Raw genomic sequence first — 18,509 nt, forward strand, 5'->3', positions numbered from 1 at the left:
TGTGCCTAGGCCAGAGGCCTAGACAAAATAACCTCACATCATGGAAGAGACGCCTCTGCTCCAAAAACGGAAGTCCAAAAGGGCCCGAGCCCTTCAAAAGCCTTTGCTTAAATATCTTCTCGATCTCAGCCCAGGTGAGATTACAAGGCATTCTGGGGAAGTGGAGCAAAGGCTCATGGGGATTGTAGTCCTGTATTCGAGTCTATTTTTTACATCCCCCTGTGTGATCATTTGTGGAAAAATTAATTTTTCCCCAAAAGGATCATAAAAACATAATAAACTTAAAAGATTACAATAGTGTGAGGATAAGAGAAAAAAGAATAAAACCAATAATTTCTGAACACATTGACAAAAAGCCGTTAGGGGGCAGTCCCCTTTGGCATAAAAGTATACATACAAATAAATGTTCAATCAACCACACCCAAAGTTCAATTTTGTGCAACTTGTGGTCTGGAGGCTTCTTCATGGTGGCTTCTCCAACAGTTCAGTTCTGGATTTAGAGAGGTAGCATCTTCTTCACCTAAAATTCTTCTCAAAAGGAATTTAAACTTTGCAATTTAAATAATGATATTTTTTACATTCCCCCATGTTGTGAGTGATTGAAAGATTCAGAATCAGTTAGGGATGCATGGCTGAGGTATGAGGTATATGAATCAATTGGCAAGAGATATGCAAGGCTTTCTCACCAAAAAATGAGATCCATTTCCTCTTTGTATCTGGCCATGATCACTGTGAGTAGAAGGCAAATGAATTGAACAAGGTAACAATTTTTTCATCTTTAAAAATACAGTAGTACAACTATGTAGTTACCAAAATCCCCAAAATTCTCAATAGCCCAATTAATTACAATAGCAAACAAACACACTTTCATATTTCACATAAGTTGCTGTATGACATTAAAAAAACCTATGAATTGATGGACATTTGTCACAATTTTTACAAACATAGCAATCTTTCAACCTTGGTATTTAAACATATTTTTTAAACAAAGTAAAACTCATTTTGGGTTAAGAACATAATCAAGAAATCTATATATCATTCTGGTGCAAGTAAAATAGTGAGCTGAAGAGTATAAATAAAGGGATGCTCCTTTTCTTTGGAGGCTTATAGGGATACAAATGCCCTGAGATTAACTGCCCAACTTCCATTCACATGTGGGAAGGTTGGGGTTTATAAAATACATTTCACTTCAGCTACTAGAATGGGCCTTACCTCGTGGTAGGGGCAGGCAAAAATAACCAGACTGTTAAAAAAAATTCCAAAATCATATTTAAAAAACCCTTAAAATCAAATCATTTGAGGTATTTAGCACATTAAATTTTCCAAAGGTTGTTAATACAATTATAACCAGTTCTGAAGTCCATCTATCCTCAGCAAAATAGAAAAAAGCTGTTTTTTCATATATGGGCTTATTCACAATAATATTTGTTCAACACAGTTATAGGGGAAAAACAACAGAATTTCAAAATTCAGTACATTCAAAATAAATTCAATCAACCTTCAGTTCACAGAATAATATTCAATCCAGTAATATATGAACTTAAAATCACAAAGTTAAACCTTAAACAAAAAATGCAATAGAATACAGAGATTTTTTAATAAACCATTGGAGTCTGAAATGCCTTAGAGCCTTTAGTCTCTTCAAAGTTCCTTGGGTTGTTTTTTCTTGTTTGTTTGTTTTTAATTATCCATTTAAATGTCTATTGTCCGAAGGTAGAGTAGTAAAGGCTAGGCAATGGGGTTCAAGGGCTCCGTCCAGGGCCCCATAGCTGGGAAGCATCGGAGGCCAGATTTTAGCTAGAGACCTCCCGTCTCTGGGACTGGCTTCCAGTTCGCTGGGCCACCCATTTTCCTCCCCAAAGTTAAAGTTGAATCTTTGGGCTGAGTCTGCTCCCAGATAGGCAGGCAAAATCAATGAAATTGCCAGAAGAGTCAAAAATCCTTTTAAACAGCCCATTGCTATTAAGTTTCTGTTTGAAAAGTCTGTTTCTTCTCTCTAGTCTTTTCTCTCTTTCCCCTCTGATCACCCTGTGGCCAATACCCCCCCATCCACGTGGAGGCTTAGCCTAAGGGAAAATTGCCCGGTCTCCTTTCCCTCTGGTCTCTCCCCTCCGCCCACGTGGCCAATACTGTTACCAGCTGGTCGCAATGAGTCCTGAGCGATCTGCTCCAGGGATCTGGGTGATGAGCCGGCTGGGGTCACGCTCCTGGGTCTGGGGCACAGAAATAGGCAGGCAGCGGGCCGGTGAGAGGCCAGGAGCAGGAGCGGCTGCGGGGGTGGGCAAGGCCGGGACCAGGTACCAGGTGAGGATGATCAGGGCTGCAGGCTGCAGGCAGGAAGCGGCGGGGCCGCTTTCTAGGTACTAGCTATTAAAACTGAATTTAAGATCAGAAAAGAAATCAGAAGACTGAAAGTTCTTTTTCCCGTAGTGGTTAGCCAAAAACTGTAACGATTAAAATTTATGGAATATGGGGAGACTGCGGCAGGTAGAAATTAGTTTCTCTCTGCAAGGAATATATATATTTTTTGAGGTTTATTAAAGGTTAAAGATTAAGAATATACAAGTAAGAAACATGTGCCTAGGCCAGAGGCCTAGACAAAATAACCTCACATCATGGAAGAGACGCCTCTGCTCCAAAAACGGAAGTCCAAAAGGGCCCGAGCCCTTCAAAAGCCTTTGCTTAAATATCTTCTCGATCTCAGCCCAGGTGAGATTACAAGGCATTCTGGGGAAGTGGAGCAAAGGCTCATGGGGATTGTAGTCCTGTATTCGAGTCTATTTTTTATAGGGGATTGGACTTCAGCTTAGCCCCATAGAACAGAACCAGGACCCATGAATGGAAGTGGAAGAGACCAATTTGGGGTTGATGTCAGGAAAGCTTTCTGAATAGGGAGAGTGTCCCAAAGTGGAAGGACTGGGAAGCCATGAGGTCTCCCTAACTTGGAGTCTCTGAGCAGAGGCCGAGGGCCCTGATAGTGGGGGATCGCTTCATCTCCAGGTGGCTCAGGATGGCTTCCAAGTTCCCTCCCAACTGGGAGATTCTGTGTGGGATCCTTTGTGAATGTGACTGCTGGATCTGTCAGAACAACTTACCAAATCTGGTCATGATTCAATATTTGATAGGCTCGAATCGGTGCCACAGAGGTCACCCTTGGACTTATCCCTGGTGCAAGAGGGACCCAGCTTCTCCCTAGGCTCATTGGGGTACCTGCTGCCCTTGACCTGATCACCTCAGGTAAATCCGATCGTTAATCATTCTATATCCACACCTTTGGGCAAGGACTCTGAAGCCTTGGCTTTCTAGTACTGCTCTTGTCCCTCCCTTGCCAAGAGGTCTCTAGTTCTCATTTTCTTGGTTGAAAAAGTGGGGATAATGACCGCTGCCCAGCCTACTTCTTGGGGGTGCTCATGGGGAAGGTTCCTTGGGGGGGTGGCATTTGAGCTGGGCCTCGAAGGATGGGAAGGAGCTGTGAAGAAGAGGGTAACGTTTTCAGCATGAAGGATAGTTAGGTGGGAAGAGGGCTTAAACTTGATCTGTTTGGCCACGCAGGGCAGACAAACTTGGAGCAGTGGGTAGAAGTCCCAGAACAACAGATTTCTGGATTGCGAGTCAAGAAAAATATTTGAATGCCTAAAAGTTGTCCCAAAGTGGGGGAAAAGGGGGTTCCCCCCGCAAAGGCTGGGTGGCCACTCGTTGGTTATGCCATTGTGGGGATTGCTTGGTTTCTCTAAAACTAGAAGGGACCTCAGAGACTATATAGTCCAACCTCCTCATTTTACAGGTGAAGAAACTAAGGCACAGAGTAGCAGAATCATTTGTCCAAGGTCACACAGCTAGGAACTATCTGAGATTTGGATTTGGAGAGGTAGTGTGGTATAAATTGGACTCAGAGGACTTGGATTCAAATCCCAACTCTCCCACCATCACACTAATGGGGTGATCCCATGTAAGTCATTTCCTCTCTCTCAGCTTAGTTTCCTCCTTGGAATGGGTTGAGCTGTGTGACTCTGGACCTAGCCCTTGGTTGGCCTTCTGTCTTAGAGTTGTCCCTAAGTCCGAAACGTAAAGGTTTAAAACAAATGAATAGTTTGGACAGGTGACCTCTAAGGCCCTTTCCAGCTCCACAATTGCCATCAGGGCCCGGGCTTCATGACTTCAAGCCCAGTGCTTGAATCCAGTCCACCATGTTGCCATCCAAGTTGGCTTCCTTCCAATTTAGAAATTCTGGGATTGTGGGATGATCACATCGACTGCCCTTTCACCCAAATACTTCTCCATTATAGGGAGACACGTTCTGGCTCCTGAAGCACTCAAACTGGGGATACTGGACAAAGTCGTCAACTCTGATCCACTTAAGGAAGCCATCAAATTGGCCAAAGAAGTTTCTGGTAAGGATTGAGCTTTCAAGAATTATTGCTATTTCTTTGAAAATATTTCAGAAGGAGTTAGGCCCAGTTTATAGGCAGGGAGGCAGGCTAAAACGAGTCTTGGGGTTTAAGGGCAGGGTTGGGTTGATTAAACAAGTCACCCTTTTAATTTAATTTAATTTAGTTTTAAAAGCTCTTACCTTCTGTCTTAGTAGCAATGCTAAGATGGAAGAACAGCAAGAATTGTGCATAATCTGGATTAAGTGATTTGCCTAGGGTTATAGCTAGGAAGTGTCTGAGGCCAGATTTGAACCCAGGCCCTCCCACCTCTAAGCCCAATGATCTATCTACTGTGCTACCTAGCTACCTCCACCCCACCTTTTTTAAAGGGTCAAGATGCTAAGCCTTCATACCATCATTAGATAGGAATACTTTCCTGTTGAGTAAATCCATCCTAAATTTTGGATTAAGGGAAGGAGCTCCTCAATCAACTGGAATTATTGTGGATAGGAACTGGGTTCAGATTGGCTGAATATCAATTAGATAAAAATCTAAGAGATCTTGAGATTTGAACCAGTGGAGAGGAGAGGAAACCCTCAAGAAGGAATTGCCTGGGGGAGAGGAGCAGAGCTCTGGACCTCAGTGCACATTGGCTGTAATTGGACTTAAAGGGTTCTGAAGCATCTAGCGTTTGGGGACTTCCCATCTGCCCATTAGCATCATGGTAGTATCTCCTTAAGAGCCCAGGGCAGTGCCAGTGTGGGGAGCCTCAGTTTCAGGGCTCTATAGGGAACAAAGGTACATCTCACCTACCGGGAATATCTTGAGGACTCCAGAAGACAGACATCCAGGAGATGTAGGTTATCCTTTTGCTACATGTGCTAAGACTTTCTATGTACCAATAGGAGAGTCACAAATTTCTGTGTGGTACCGGTACTGCCAACATAGTAGAGTAGTACTGTCTAAAAGCTGATGGATTTGGGTTGAATAATGATGATGATGATGGTGATGAGGATGATGGTGATGGTGATGCTGATGATGACAATGGTGACGATGGTAGTGACGATGGTGGTGGTGGTGGTGATGCTGATGGTGATGATGACAGCAGCGATGATGGTGGTGATGATGATGATGAAGGTGACAATGATGATGATGATGCTGTCGGTGATGATGATGATGAAGTTGACGATGATGATGGTGATAAGGATGATGGTGATGGTGATGCTGATGATGACAATGGTGACGATGGTAGTGATGATGGTGGTGGTGGTGGTGATGCTGATGGTGATGATGACAGCAGCGATGATGGTGGTGATGATGATGATGAAGGTGACAATGATGATGATGATGGTGTCGGTAATGATGATGATGAAGGTGACGATGATGATGGTGATGAGGACGATGGTGATGGTGATGGTGATGATGACAATGGTGACGATGATGGTGGTCGTGGTGATGCTGATGCTGATGGTGACAATGGTGATGCTGATGGTGATGATGACAGCAGCGATGATGGTGGTGATGATGATGATGAAGGTGATGATGATGATGATGATGATGGTGTCGGTGATGATGATGATGAAGGTGATGATGACTGGTGATGATGGTGTTGGTGATAATGGTGATGACAATAATAGTAATTGGTAGCACTTATATTTGTGTTTCAATGTTATTAAAATATCATTCACATATTATCTCATTTGAGTTCTACAACAGCTCTATGAAGTTATTGTTGGTGGTGGTTGTCATTTCAGTTGTGTCCAACTCTTTCTGACCCTGTTTGAGTTTTTCTTGGCAGAGATATTGGAATGGTTTGCCATATCCTTCTCCAGCTCATTTTACAGATACAGGAACCAAAACAGAGTTAAGTGACTTGCTCAGGGTCACCTAGCTAGTAAGTGTTTGAGGACTGATTTGAATTCATGAAGATGGGTTGTCCTGACTGCAAGGCTTGCGCTCTATCTATTGCTCCTCCTAGCTGCCCTAGCTATCTGTGAGGTAGATGCTATTATTATCTCCATTTTACAGATGAGGAAACTGAAGCAAACAGAGGTTAAATATCTTTCCCAGGGTCACATAGTTAATTAAGTATCTGAAACAGAATTTGAACTCAAAGCTTCCTGACTCCAAGTCCAAAATTGTGCCACCTAACCGACTAATTGGTAATTTTTTTAAAAAAGCCCTTACCTTCTGTCTTGGAGTCAATACTGTGTATTGGCTCCAAGGCAGAAGAGTGGTAAGGAAGGGCTAGGCAATGGGGGTCAAGTGACTTGCCCAGGGTTACACAGCTAGGAAGTGTCTGAGGCCAGATTTGAACCTAGGACCTCTAGGCCTGACTCTCAATCCACTGAGCTACCCAGCTGCCCCCTGCCTAATTGATAATTAACTCATAATCATGGTATCAAGCACAGTGGTGGGGGCTCCTGAGCCATAGCTATTGAAAGACCCCTTCTGATCTTTCAGGGCTACCCTAAGAGCCCCAAAGGGCACTCAGCTTTTCATTGGGAATATGTCTTCAAAGCATGAGCTGTAGGTGGAAAATATCCTCTTTAGCTACCCAATTACCACTGTCCCGATAACACAAGCATGGCAGGCACTCTGTGGAAATCTAACATGGTTTGGCTCATAGGTTTCTTTGGCAAAGCCCAAGATTTTCTATTCTTTGTCACCCACCCATGTGGGGTTTTCTTGTCAAAGATACTAGAGTGGTTTGCCATTTCCTTCTCCAGTTCATTTTACAGATGAGGAAACTGAGGCAAACAGGATTAAGTAACTTGCTCAAAGTCACATAGCTAGTAAGTATTTGAGGCTGGATTTGAATTCAGGTCTTCTTGATTCCAGACCTGGCACTCTGTCCACTGCATCACCTAGTTGCCTCAACAAAGATTCTCCAACTTCTAGAGCTGTAAGAACCAACCAGCATTCATGACTTGGTCTCAGTGCTTAATACCTGCCTTCAGGGAGCCTGCCTTCTAATGTGTCTACACAAATGAGCGCCTTCAGTGTAGGAACAATAAGATTTCCTGGATTTCTATCCTCAGTACCTAGTCCTGTACCCGGCACATAGTAGGCTCTTAGTAAGCGTTTCCCAATCAAGTAATTGCTCAGTTAATGCAAAATAAATAAACACAGAGTAATTTTTTAAAGAGGATGGCATATAGCTGGGCACCAAGGTCTCATGTAGGAGGGAATGCTGGAGGGGAGTTTTGTCTGGGGTGATTTTAAATGGAGTTTCTCTTTCTAATTCTTGCTGCTGAGATGTGTTGGAAATATATAGAAGTGCTGATGACTTATGTGGGTTTATTTTGTATCCTGTAACTTTGCTAAAGTTATTGATTTTTTCTGCTAGCTTTTTAGCTGATTTTCTCAGGACCTCTAGGTCTACCATCATGTCCTCTGCGAAGAGTGATCATTTAGTTTCCTTGTTGCCTACTTTGATCCTTTCAATTTCTTTTTCTTCTCTAATTGCTACTGCCAGCGTTTCTAGTAGAATATTAAACAGTGGTGGTGATGATGAGCATCCCTGCTTCACTTCGGATCTTTTTGGGAAGGCTTCTAACTTATCCCATTGCAGCTGATGCTTGCTGATGGTTTTAAATAAGTACTGCTTATTGTTTTAAGGAAAGGCCCTTCTATTCCTATTAGTGTTTTCCATAGGAATGACTGTTGTAGTTTGTCAAAGGCATCTTCTGCATCAATTGAGATAATTGTGCGATTTCTGTTGGTTTGATTATTGATATGGTCAATTATGTGGATGGTTTTCCCAATATAAAACCATCCTTGCATTCCTGGTCTCAATCCCACCTGGTCAGAGTGAAGAATCCTTGTGATGCCTTGCCTTTTAGCTAGCATTTTATTTAATATTTTTGCATCTATGTTCATTAAGGAGACTGGTCTCTGGTTTTCCTTCTTGGTTTTTGGTCTTCCTGGCTTTGGAATCAGTGCCCTATTTGTGTCATAAAAAGAATTTGGTAGAACTCTTTCTTGGCTTCTTCTGTCAAATAGTTTGTAGAGTATTGGGATTAGTTGTTCTTTGAACGTTTGACAATTCACTTGGGAATCTGTCTGCCCTGGAGATCTTTTCTTAGGGAGTTGCTTGATGGCTCGTTCACTTTCTTTTTCTGGGATGGGATTACTTAAGTATTCTCTTTCCTCTTCTTGAGGTAAGTTCTGAAGGATTCTAACAGGGAGGGGTGAGGAGAAAAGGTGCGCGTGGCATGGGAGATGAATGGGCAAAGACGCATACATAGATGGAAGATCGACCATCATCCTCAGTTACTTTGGCTGGAATGCAGACTGTGTAAAGAGGCTTCTTCAAGAAGCCCAGAATGGTGGGCTGGAGTCAGCCGGCCAATTGGGATTTATTAAGCACCTGCTGTGTGCCAGGCAATGTGTTAAGCAAAGAGGGCAAGAAGAAAGGCACACCAAGGTCTTTGTGCTTGAGGAGCTCACAGTCTAATGGAGGAGATGACATTAGAGATGGGGAGAATTAGAGAGGGAAAGCTTTAAGCATAGGCCTGGGAAAGGTTTCTTGTTGGAGTAAGATTGTGAAGGAATTTAAATGCCAAATAGAGGAATTTGTCATTTTTCCTAGAGGGGATGGGGAGCCCCTGAGATTTCTTAAGAAGGGGAGTGACATGACTAGACTTAGAAAAAAAATGATGAGGGGCTAAATTTAGAGGCATTTGGTAGAGTAGAAGAGGGAAGTGATTGGGTATCAAGGGACTTTAGTTTAAAGCCTGGTTAATAATAATAATAATAATAATATAATAATAATAATAATAGCTAACATTAACATAATGCTTTAAGACTTACAAAGCACTTTGCAATATTCTCTCATTTCATCCTCACAGCAATCCAGGGAGGTAGATCTTGTTATGATCCCCATATTACAGATGAGGAAACTGAGACAAACAGAAGTTAAGTGAATTTCTCAGGGTTATACAGATAGTAAATTCTTCAAGGCAGAATTTGAATTCAGATCTTCCTGACTCCAAGTCCAGCATAGTGCCATCTCGCTGCCACTTGTCTGGTGTGGGTTAGCCTCTGTGCCTCTATACATTCCTTCTAGCTCAGAAGGATTCGAGGAAGAGGAAGAGGAAGGTGGACACTAGCCTCATAGCTCCAAGATTTTCTTTGTTCCTTTCCAGTATTTCACAGCTGAGCCACTGGAGGGCGCCCGGATATTGAAGAATTCTCTCTGAGAAAATCTGATGCTTTTAGGATTAGAAAATGCTCTATGGTTCAGATGTCTGGAGCTGGAAGGGACCTCATAGGAAATCTAGCACAACGACCTCATTTTGCAGATGGGGAAACTGAGGCACAGAGAAAATGACTAGTCCAAGATTACCCAGGGCAGTTAGGTGGCACAGTAGATAGAACTTAGGGCTTGGAGTCAGGAAGACTCATCTCTTTACATTTAAATCCAGTCTAAGACACTCATTAGCTGGGTGACCCTTAACCCTGTTTGCCTCAGTTTCCTCCTCTATAAAATGAGCTGGAGAAGAGAATGGCAGACCACTCCACTATTTTTGCCAAGAAAAAAAAAGCATCTGACATGGTTTACAAAGTTTACATGAGTAGGAAGTGGGAGAGTCAGGATTTGAATTCAGGGCCACTGATTCCACAGCCAGCACTCTTCTAGGATCATAGGAATGTAGCTTCCTAAATCTAGAGCCAGAAGGGACCTTAGATGGGATAAGCAGACCCTCTGAGGTTATCGCCGATGCTTTTCCATCGACTCTCCCCCGCCAGGGTGGAATCCAAACCCAAGTCTTCCCGGCCTTCAGTCGGACCACAGAGCTCTGCGGATTCTTTTGAATTCATTTTGTTAGTGCCGTAACCCAGGCACACGTTTCCTTTAACATCCCCCCAGCAGATTCCGATTCTTCCCTAGTATGGAACGAAGGCTGGATAGGGCTGGAGCAGTCGGGGTGCGAGGCTTTGTTGTGGAATTAAGGAGCGGAAAATTCCCTCCGATGGAGGAAACGCTAGCTAGGACAGGCAGGAAGCGAGAGCCTGGCAAGCTGCTATTGTTAGGGACCTACTAATTGTCCTAATGAGTATAATTAAAACCTCAGCATTAATTACTCTGTGAAATGTGTCGTGTGCGCGTGTGTGCACGTGCGTGTGTGTGCACGTGTGTGTATGCGTGCTCCATTTCTCTTCCCCGATGGCCACGCCCCCAAGGGAACCTTTGGAAGGCTCTCAGTTCAGCTCTGTTTTCTTCGAGGTCGGCCGATCGGTTCCCGGAGACTCATGACGAGGCAGGTTCCGGCGCTGCCCGACGAGGACAGGGTTTTCCAGGAAGCCCTGCGGCAGATCAGGAAGAAGTACCCAGGGTGCATTTCTCGGGAGGCCTGTGTCCGAGCCGTCCAGGCTGCGGTCCGGCACCCCTACCCAGAAGGGTGCCAGAAGGAGAAGGAGCTCTTCATGTACCTTAAGGACTCGGGGCAGTGCAAAGCCTTGCTTTATGCCTTCTTTGCTGAGAGATCTGTGAGGAAATGGTCGACTCCCTCCGGGGCCTCCTGGAAGACCTCCCGGGCTCTGCCCGTCTCCGCGGCCGCCGTCGTGGGTAAGAGATCTGCAGGGTCCGCACGGTTTGGCCCGGCAGAGCACGAGAGCCGAGGCCGGATCTGCTCAGGATCCAGCATGTGGAGGGGTTCTGGCCCCCCTCCCTGAGCCCCGGCGTCCCCTCGTGGAGGGGTTCTGGCCCCCCTCCCTGAGCCCCATCGCCCCCTCAGTGGCTGAGGAGACGTCAGACTGCGTCCGTCTCTGCTCCAAATGGGGAGCAGGAGGGACCTCAGCGGCCTCTTTACGGGTCCCCTGCGGCTCCTGGCTCTGTCCTCTAGGACCAAACAGAGCCAGGCTGAGCCCCCTTCCGTGGGTTGGCCTTTCAGGCGCTGGAAGACACCCCTCGGGCTTCCCCTTTGTCTTCTCCTGAGCCTTGACCTTCCCCCCACTGCCCTCTCCTGGATGCCGACAGGCTCTTGTGGCCTCCTGTAGCATCCCAGACGGAAGCCTAGTACCGGAGGGCGCCGTGTCTGTGTGCCAGGGAGACGTGCACCCCCGGGCCAGCATCCCTGGCATTGTTTGCACTGCCAGACCTCATGGCTGACCGACTGATTCGCTCAAATGCCAGCTTTTTCCCAAATCTATCCGAGCCTGTCAGCCAGTCAAACTCTTAGAGGGTGACCCAGTGGATGGAGAGCCAGGCCTGGGACAGGAGGTCCTGGGTTCAAATCTGGCCTCAGATACGTCCTAGCTGGGTGACCCTGGGCAGGTCACTTGACCCCCCCTTGCCTAGCCCTGACTGCCAGGGGTTGGGACCAGTTTAGGTCTCCTGGATGGGTCTGGAGCGTCTTTATCCAAAGACAGCTGTGATGGGGAGGAAGGTGTTTGAGCAGCTGCAGGAGACCTGCCGAGAGGTCTCTGAGGGCTAAAAAAGCCCCCCCAAACCTCTGGTGGGCCCAGCTAAGGCATGTCTCCAGGTTAAATGAAGGAAGGAAAAAAATATGTCAATGAAACATGTAGCCTATCCCAGATACTTTGCTAAGGCTTGAGTTTGTTTTTAAACCCTCACCTTCCATCTTGGAGTCAATACTGTGTACTGGTCCCAAGGCAGAAAAGTGGTCAGGGCTAGGCAATGGGGATCAAGTGACTTGCCCAGGGTCACACAGCTAGGAAGTGTCTGAGGCCAGATTTGAACCCAGGACCTCCAGTCTCTAGACCTGGCTCTCCATCCACTGAGCTACCCAGCTGCCCCCAGGCTTGAGTTTTTAATACAAAAAGAAGCAGTTCCTCATCACCTGCAGGCGGTCATGGAACAGAATTAGAGTCTAGGAAGCCACAAAGATGGGGGGTGGAGCAAGAGGGCATCTCCACCCTGTTTGTTCAAACCATAGTCGTCACATCACTAGTGTCATGTAGAAGCAGGACTCAAACCCAGAACTTCTGGACTCTGCACCCAGCTCTCTGTCCACCCCATGTCGTTGCCTGTGGGTTATCCTAAGTCTTTTTCAGTCACACCTGATTTCCTCCATGCAGTGTAAAAGTTAAATTTAGTCTCTACTGTTATTATTATTACTATTATATTTTTATGAGGTTTATTAATGATTATTAGAAATGGAGGATACAAAATAATAAGCCACATGCCTAGGGCTGATTAGCTCATTCACAGCCTAATTTCTACATGTTGCAATGTTTCAAGTTGAGGAAGAGAGAGGCCGAAGTAGGCATTGCAGCCAGTTTAAATACCAATTGTGTTTTTGCCCTGGTGGGGTCTCAGGTGAGATTATAGGGAATTCTGGGAACTACCAAGGACTTCTGGGGATTGAAGTCTGAGGTGCAAATCTCCATTTTTACATTCCCCCTTTGATCGTTATTGGGAAAGCAGTTTCCCCAAAGGATCATGAAAACATAATCAACTTAAAGATTACAGTAATTTGAGGATAAGAGGAAAAAAGAACAAAACCAATAATTGCTGGATGCACTGACAAAAGCCAGTTAGGGGGCAGTCAATCCCCTTTGGCATGAAAGTATACATACAAATAAATGTTCAATCAGCCCCACCCAAAGTTCATTCTTGATCTTCTCGTGCAGCTTGTGGGCTGGAGGCATCTTCATGGTGCCTTCTCCAACAGTTCATTTTCTGGATTCGGAGAGGCAGCATCTTTCTTTACCTAAAATTCTTCTCAAAGGGAATTTAAACTTTGAAATTTTAAATAATAATATTTTTACAGCAGGGAGTGAGAAGAGGTCGGTGCTTGGGATCCCCGGTTAGCGCTGTGACACTCAGGCTCTCTCCCTTTACATCTGGGAACATCTGTGGGCTGGGGGGGGGTATCTGCGCCCCTGTGTGTGTGTGTGTGTGATCTGTGCCCCTGTGTGTGTGGGGGGGTATCTGCGCCCCTGTGTGTGTGTGTGGGATCTGTGCCCCTGTGTGTGTGGGGGGGTATCTGCACCCCTGTGTGTGTGTGGGTGGGATCGGTGCCCCTGTGTGTGTGTGTGGGTATCTGTGCACCTGTGTGTGTGTGTGTGTGTATCTGTGCCCCTGTGTGTGTGTGTGGGGGGGATCGGTGCCCCTGTGTGTGTGTGTGGGGGGGTATCTGCGCCCCTGTGTGTGTGTGTGTGGATCGGTGCCCCTGTGTGTGTGTGTGGGATCGGTGCCCCTGTGTGTGTGTGGGGGGGTATCTGCACCCCTGAGTGTGTGTGGAGGATCTGCGCCCCTGTGTGTGTGTGTGTGGGTATCTGTGCCCCTGTGTGTGTGTGTGTGGATCGGTGCCCCTGTGTGTGTGGGGGGGTATCTGCACCCCTGTGTGTGTGGGTGGGATCGGTGCCCCTGTGTGTGTGTGTGGGTATCTGTGCACCTGTGTGTGTGTGTGTGTGTATCTGTGCCCCTGTGTGTGTGTGTGTGGGGGATCGGTGCCCCTGTGTGTGTGTGTGTGGGGGGTATCTGCGCCCCTGTGTGTGTGTGTGTGGATCGGTGCCCCTGTGTGTGTGTGTGGGATCGGTGCCCCTGTGTGTGTGTGGGGGGGTATCTGCACCCCTGAGTGTGTGTGGAGGATCTGCGCCCCTGTGTGTGTGTGTGTGGGTATCTGTGCCCCTGTGTGTGTGAGGGGGGATCGGTGCCCCTGTGTGTGTGGGGGGGTATCTGCGCCCCTGTGTGTGTGTGTGTGTGTGGATCGGTGCCCCTGAGTGTGTGTGTGGGATCGGTGCCCCTGTGTGTGTGTGTGGGTATCTGTGCACCTGTGTGTGTGTGTGTGTGTATCTGTGCCCCTGTGTGTGTGTGTGTGGGGGATCGGTGCCCCTGTGTGTGTGTGTGGGGGGGGGGTATCTGCGCCCCTGTGTGTGTGTGTGTGGATCGGTGCCCCTGTGTGTGTGTGTGTGGGATCGGTGCCCCTGTGTGTGTGTGGGGGGGTATCTGCACCCCTGAGTGTGTGTGGAGGATCTGCGCCCCTGTGTGTGTGTGTGTGGGTATCTGTGCCCCTGTGTGTGTGAGGGGGGATCGGTGCCCCTGTGTGTGTGTGGGGGTATCTGCGCCCCTGTGTGTGTGTGTGTGTGGATCGGTGCCCCTGAGTGTGTGTGTGGGATCGGTGCCCCTGTGTGTGTGTGGGGGTATCTGCACCCCTGAGTGTGTGAGGGGGATCTGCGCCCGTGTGCGTGGTTGAGATCGGCCTTTTCCTGGGTGAGCCGCTGTCTCACGCGCTCCCGTCTCCTCCTTCCCTCTAGGCTTGGGAACGATGGGACGAGGCATTGCCGTGTCTCTGGCCTGGGCCGACATCCCTGTCATTGCCGTGGAGCAGGATGAGAAGCAGCTGGAGCAGGCCAGACAAGCGATTGTGGCCCTCGTGGACAAGGAAGCCGTCAGGCGGAAGCAGAGTGGCCGCGAGTGGAGCCCGCCACGGATCAGCTTCTCCACATCCCTGGCTGAGGTGGCAGCGGCGGATCTGGTGATCGAGGCGGTGTACGAGGACATGGAGCTGAAGAAGCAGGTCTTCAGGCAGCTGTCGGCCCAGTGCAAGCCTTCGGCCCTTCTGTGCAGCAACACGTCAGCCCTGGACGTGGACGAGCTGGCTCTGGCCACGCGGCACCCTGCGCAGGTCGTCGGCACCCACTTCTTCTCGCCGGCTCACGTGATGCCTTTGCTGGAGGTCGTCCCCAGTCGGTATTCCTCCCCTGCTGCCATCGCCACCATCATGAGTTTGGCCAAAACCATCGGAAAGGTGGGCGTCGTGGTCGGCAACTGCTTCGGGTTCGTGGGCAATCGCATGCTGACCGCTTTCAGAGAGCAGGCTCATTTCTTGGTGGAAGAGGGCAGCCGGCCAGAGGACGTTGACGCGGCTCTGGAGGAGTTTGGCTACAGGATGGGCCCTTTTCGTGTGGCAGATCTGGCCGGGCTGGATGTGGGTTGGAGATCGCGAAGGGGTCAAGGCCTCACCGGGCCTGCGTTACCCCCGGGAACACCTGTGCGCCGCCGCGGCAGCCGGCGGTATTGCCCCCTTCCCGACCTTCTGTGTGAGCACGGGAGGTTTGGCCAGAAGACCGGCAAAGGCTGGTATCGGTATGACCAAGCCATGGGCCGGATTCCCCAAGTGGACCCCTGGATTTCCAAATTCTTGTCCGAGTACAGGCAGAGACACCTCATTGAGCCGCGGGTCGTCAAGCCAGAGGAGGTCCTGGAGCGCTGCGTGTATTCGCTCATCAATGAAGGCTTTCGGCTCTTAGCAGACGGCATGGCTGCAGGCCCCGAGCACATCGATGTCATCTACAACAATGGTTATGGATGGCCCAGGCACAAAGGAGGGCCCATGTTCTACGCCTCCACCGTGGGGCTCCCCACCGTCGTAGAGAAACTGCAGAAATATCACCAGAAGAATCTGGACATCCCCGCGCTGGAGCCCTGCGATCTTCTGAGGAAACTGGCCTCCCAGGGAAATCCTCCTCTTCGGGAATGGCAGAGCTTGGGGGGTCCTCTGATGGGTAAACTGTGACGTCCCTCCCCCGGGTTCTCCAGGGGGGAGCCTTTCCTCCCAACCTCAGGCAGACACAGTCAGAATAAATAGAAACTCAATCCAAGGTTTGTAACAAGCTTGCAAAGCAAAATCTACGGAGAAATCCTGGGCACGGTTGGCCACTCTCTCTCTGTAGGGTTGATTCTGTTGGGTGATTCTACTAGTTCAATACCATAAATAGCGTATGAACCAGATCCTCCAGAAGCATCTGCTCATGAAGCGGCTTCCCAGGCACCGGAATCCATCTCTTTTGACTTGATTCCGTCCAGTGAAAACAGTCTGGTCTGGTCGTGTCTCAAAAGAAGTGGTTCTAGGAACATGCAGGATCCAACCATTTGTACTAGCTCTCAGCCTGTGCCTCTTCTCCCTTTCTTGCAATAGCCAGTCAGTGCCTTTACTTCTGTCCCTCTCTTCCAAGTCTTTGGAAATCAGGTGTCTGACCTTGTCATTCAACAAAAACTATTCTCACTAGTTACCAGAGAATTCTTCTTTGTTAGCTCTGCTGGCCTTTGTTTGGGCCTCATTCTTTGGACCTATTCACCATCTCCTCTTGGATAGTCTCATCTCTGGAACTTAGAACGATTGTTCTGTCTCAGTTCTACTTCAACTGGTCTGACTGCAGGATTTCTCCTTGGACTTCCTCTCTTCTTCCTCTAGATTCTCTCATTTGGCGACTTCATCAGTTCTCATGTCTTTGAAAATGACTCCCAGATGTAAGGATCCATCCTCAGTCTTTTGAGCACCAGTCCAGAATCATCCGTTGGCTGATAGGGATTTCAAATTAAATGTCCCATTGGCATCTCAAATTCAACATGTCCAAAATGAACGTTTATCTTTCCTCCCAAATGCTCCCCTCTTTTGAACTTCCCCATTCTTATCAAAGGCAGGCGAGCCAGCCTAGCTAAAGTAACAAGGAACCCTGAGGGAGAGACAGAAAGTGGCACGTGCCAAACAAGTCCGATCACCAGGACCACCTTGACTTCCTCCTCCTCCTCCTCTCAAACCCCCATGGAGATGGCCCAAGACCCCTAACTCAAAAGTTTTGGAAACAGGGTCTCTCACCGCATTGGCTCTCCTTCTGGCCTCTGACCTTGGAGCCATATTTGAAAGCAGTAACCATCATAGAGGAGTTGCCATTTTTACCAACAGCAACACCAGCTGCCACTGATGGGCAGGTAAACCTAAAATCCTGGCCAAGCTAGCATCTTCCAGCCTAAGGGCTATGCTTCCAACCTAGCCTCAACAGCTATCAGCCTAAGACGCATCCCCTGTATCTGCAATGCTGAGACCAAAGCTTCTAAAGATACAGAACAAAAAAGTCACCACATTCAAAATCCTTGCCACCCAGAGAACTGGAAATTGATAGAATGTCCTTCAATGGACAATGACTAAACATGTCGTGGCATATGAGGGCGATGGAATATTGTTGTGCTCTAAGAAGTGATGAAGAGGACGGTTTCAGAAAAGTTTGGGAAGACTTATATGAACTGATGCAAAGTGAAATGAGTAGAACTAGGAGAACATTTTATATAGTAACAATATTGTTTGATGATTGCCTTAGCTATTCTCTGCAATACATGGATCCAAGGCAGTTCCTAAGAACTTATGATGAAAATTACTATTCACCTCTCAAAAAGGAACTAATGGGATCAGAATATAGATTGAAGCATACTTTATTTTTCTTGTGTTTTTTTTCTTTTTCTTTTAGCCTGCATTTTCTTTTGCAACATGGCTAATATGAAAATGTTTTGCATAATTGCACCTGTATAATCTATATTAAATTGCTTCTCAATAATGGGAGAGGGGACGGACAGAATTTGGAACTCAAAATTAAAAAAAGAAATGTTAAAAAAATTACATGTAATTGAGAAAAGAGTAAAATAAGAAATCAAAGGTTAAAAAAATAAGTGAAGGCTGGGATGGGGAAGGAAGAAGACTATATGGGGAAATTTTGGTTATATAACAACAAAAGATATTAATAAAAATCTATTTAAAACAAAACAAAAACAAAAGGAAATAGAAAACAGATCACCACACTCTGTATCAAGCCCATATTAAAACATTTTGGTCCTATAGTTTAAAAAATCCTTGCCACTATCAAATGATTCAACATCAGAAGTGGAGAAAATTTTATTTGTAGAAATGGTATTATAGAAGAAGCACTCTTTGGTGCAGCACCCTAAGGATCATGGGACTTTTCCATCTGATGTGCTGCTGAAACCTTCCCTATATGTTGTCTTCCCTGTTAGAATGGGAGCTCCATGAGAGCAGGGACTGTCTCTCTTTCTATTTGTATCTTCTGTGCTTTGTACACAATAAGTGCTTAATAAATGTCTGTGTCTCCATTTATTCATTGAGTCACTCATTTAAGGACATCACTACCCCAGGTTTGCAACCTTGTCATCATCCTTGGCTCCTCACTCTCATTGAGTCACATATATAATCAGTTGCCAAATCCATCCTTTCCATTTCCCTAACAACTCTCACCTACATCTCCTGGTCTCCTGACACACAGCTGCCACTCTGGTTCAGACCCTCATCACCTCTCTTCTGTACTATCGTAATAGCCTCATAATTGACTTCCCTGCCTCAAGTGTCTTCCTACTCCAATCCATCTTCTCCAGAG

General features: G+C 47.0%; 1 protein-coding gene across 1 annotated transcript in view; it reads left to right on the top strand.

The window, feature by feature from the left end:
* EHHADH (enoyl-CoA hydratase and 3-hydroxyacyl CoA dehydrogenase) overlaps positions 1-18,232 on the top strand; it is a 37,963-nt gene extending 19,731 nt beyond the window's left edge. Inside the window, exons 4-7 of the mRNA XM_056819881.1 lie at positions 3,126-3,237; positions 4,287-4,391; positions 10,603-10,944; positions 14,601-18,232. Of these exons, the coding sequence (XP_056675859.1) occupies positions 3,126-3,237; positions 4,287-4,391; positions 10,603-10,944; positions 14,601-15,862 (1,821 nt within the window). The 3' untranslated portion in view covers positions 15,863-18,232. The remainder of the gene's footprint in view (positions 1-3,125; positions 3,238-4,286; positions 4,392-10,602; positions 10,945-14,600) is intronic.
* Positions 18,233-18,509: the final 277 nt, after the last annotated feature.

This window comes from Monodelphis domestica, chromosome 2 (assembly GCF_027887165.1).
Source record: "Monodelphis domestica isolate mMonDom1 chromosome 2, mMonDom1.pri, whole genome shotgun sequence".
Taxonomy (NCBI): Eukaryota; Metazoa; Chordata; class Mammalia; order Didelphimorphia; family Didelphidae; genus Monodelphis; species Monodelphis domestica.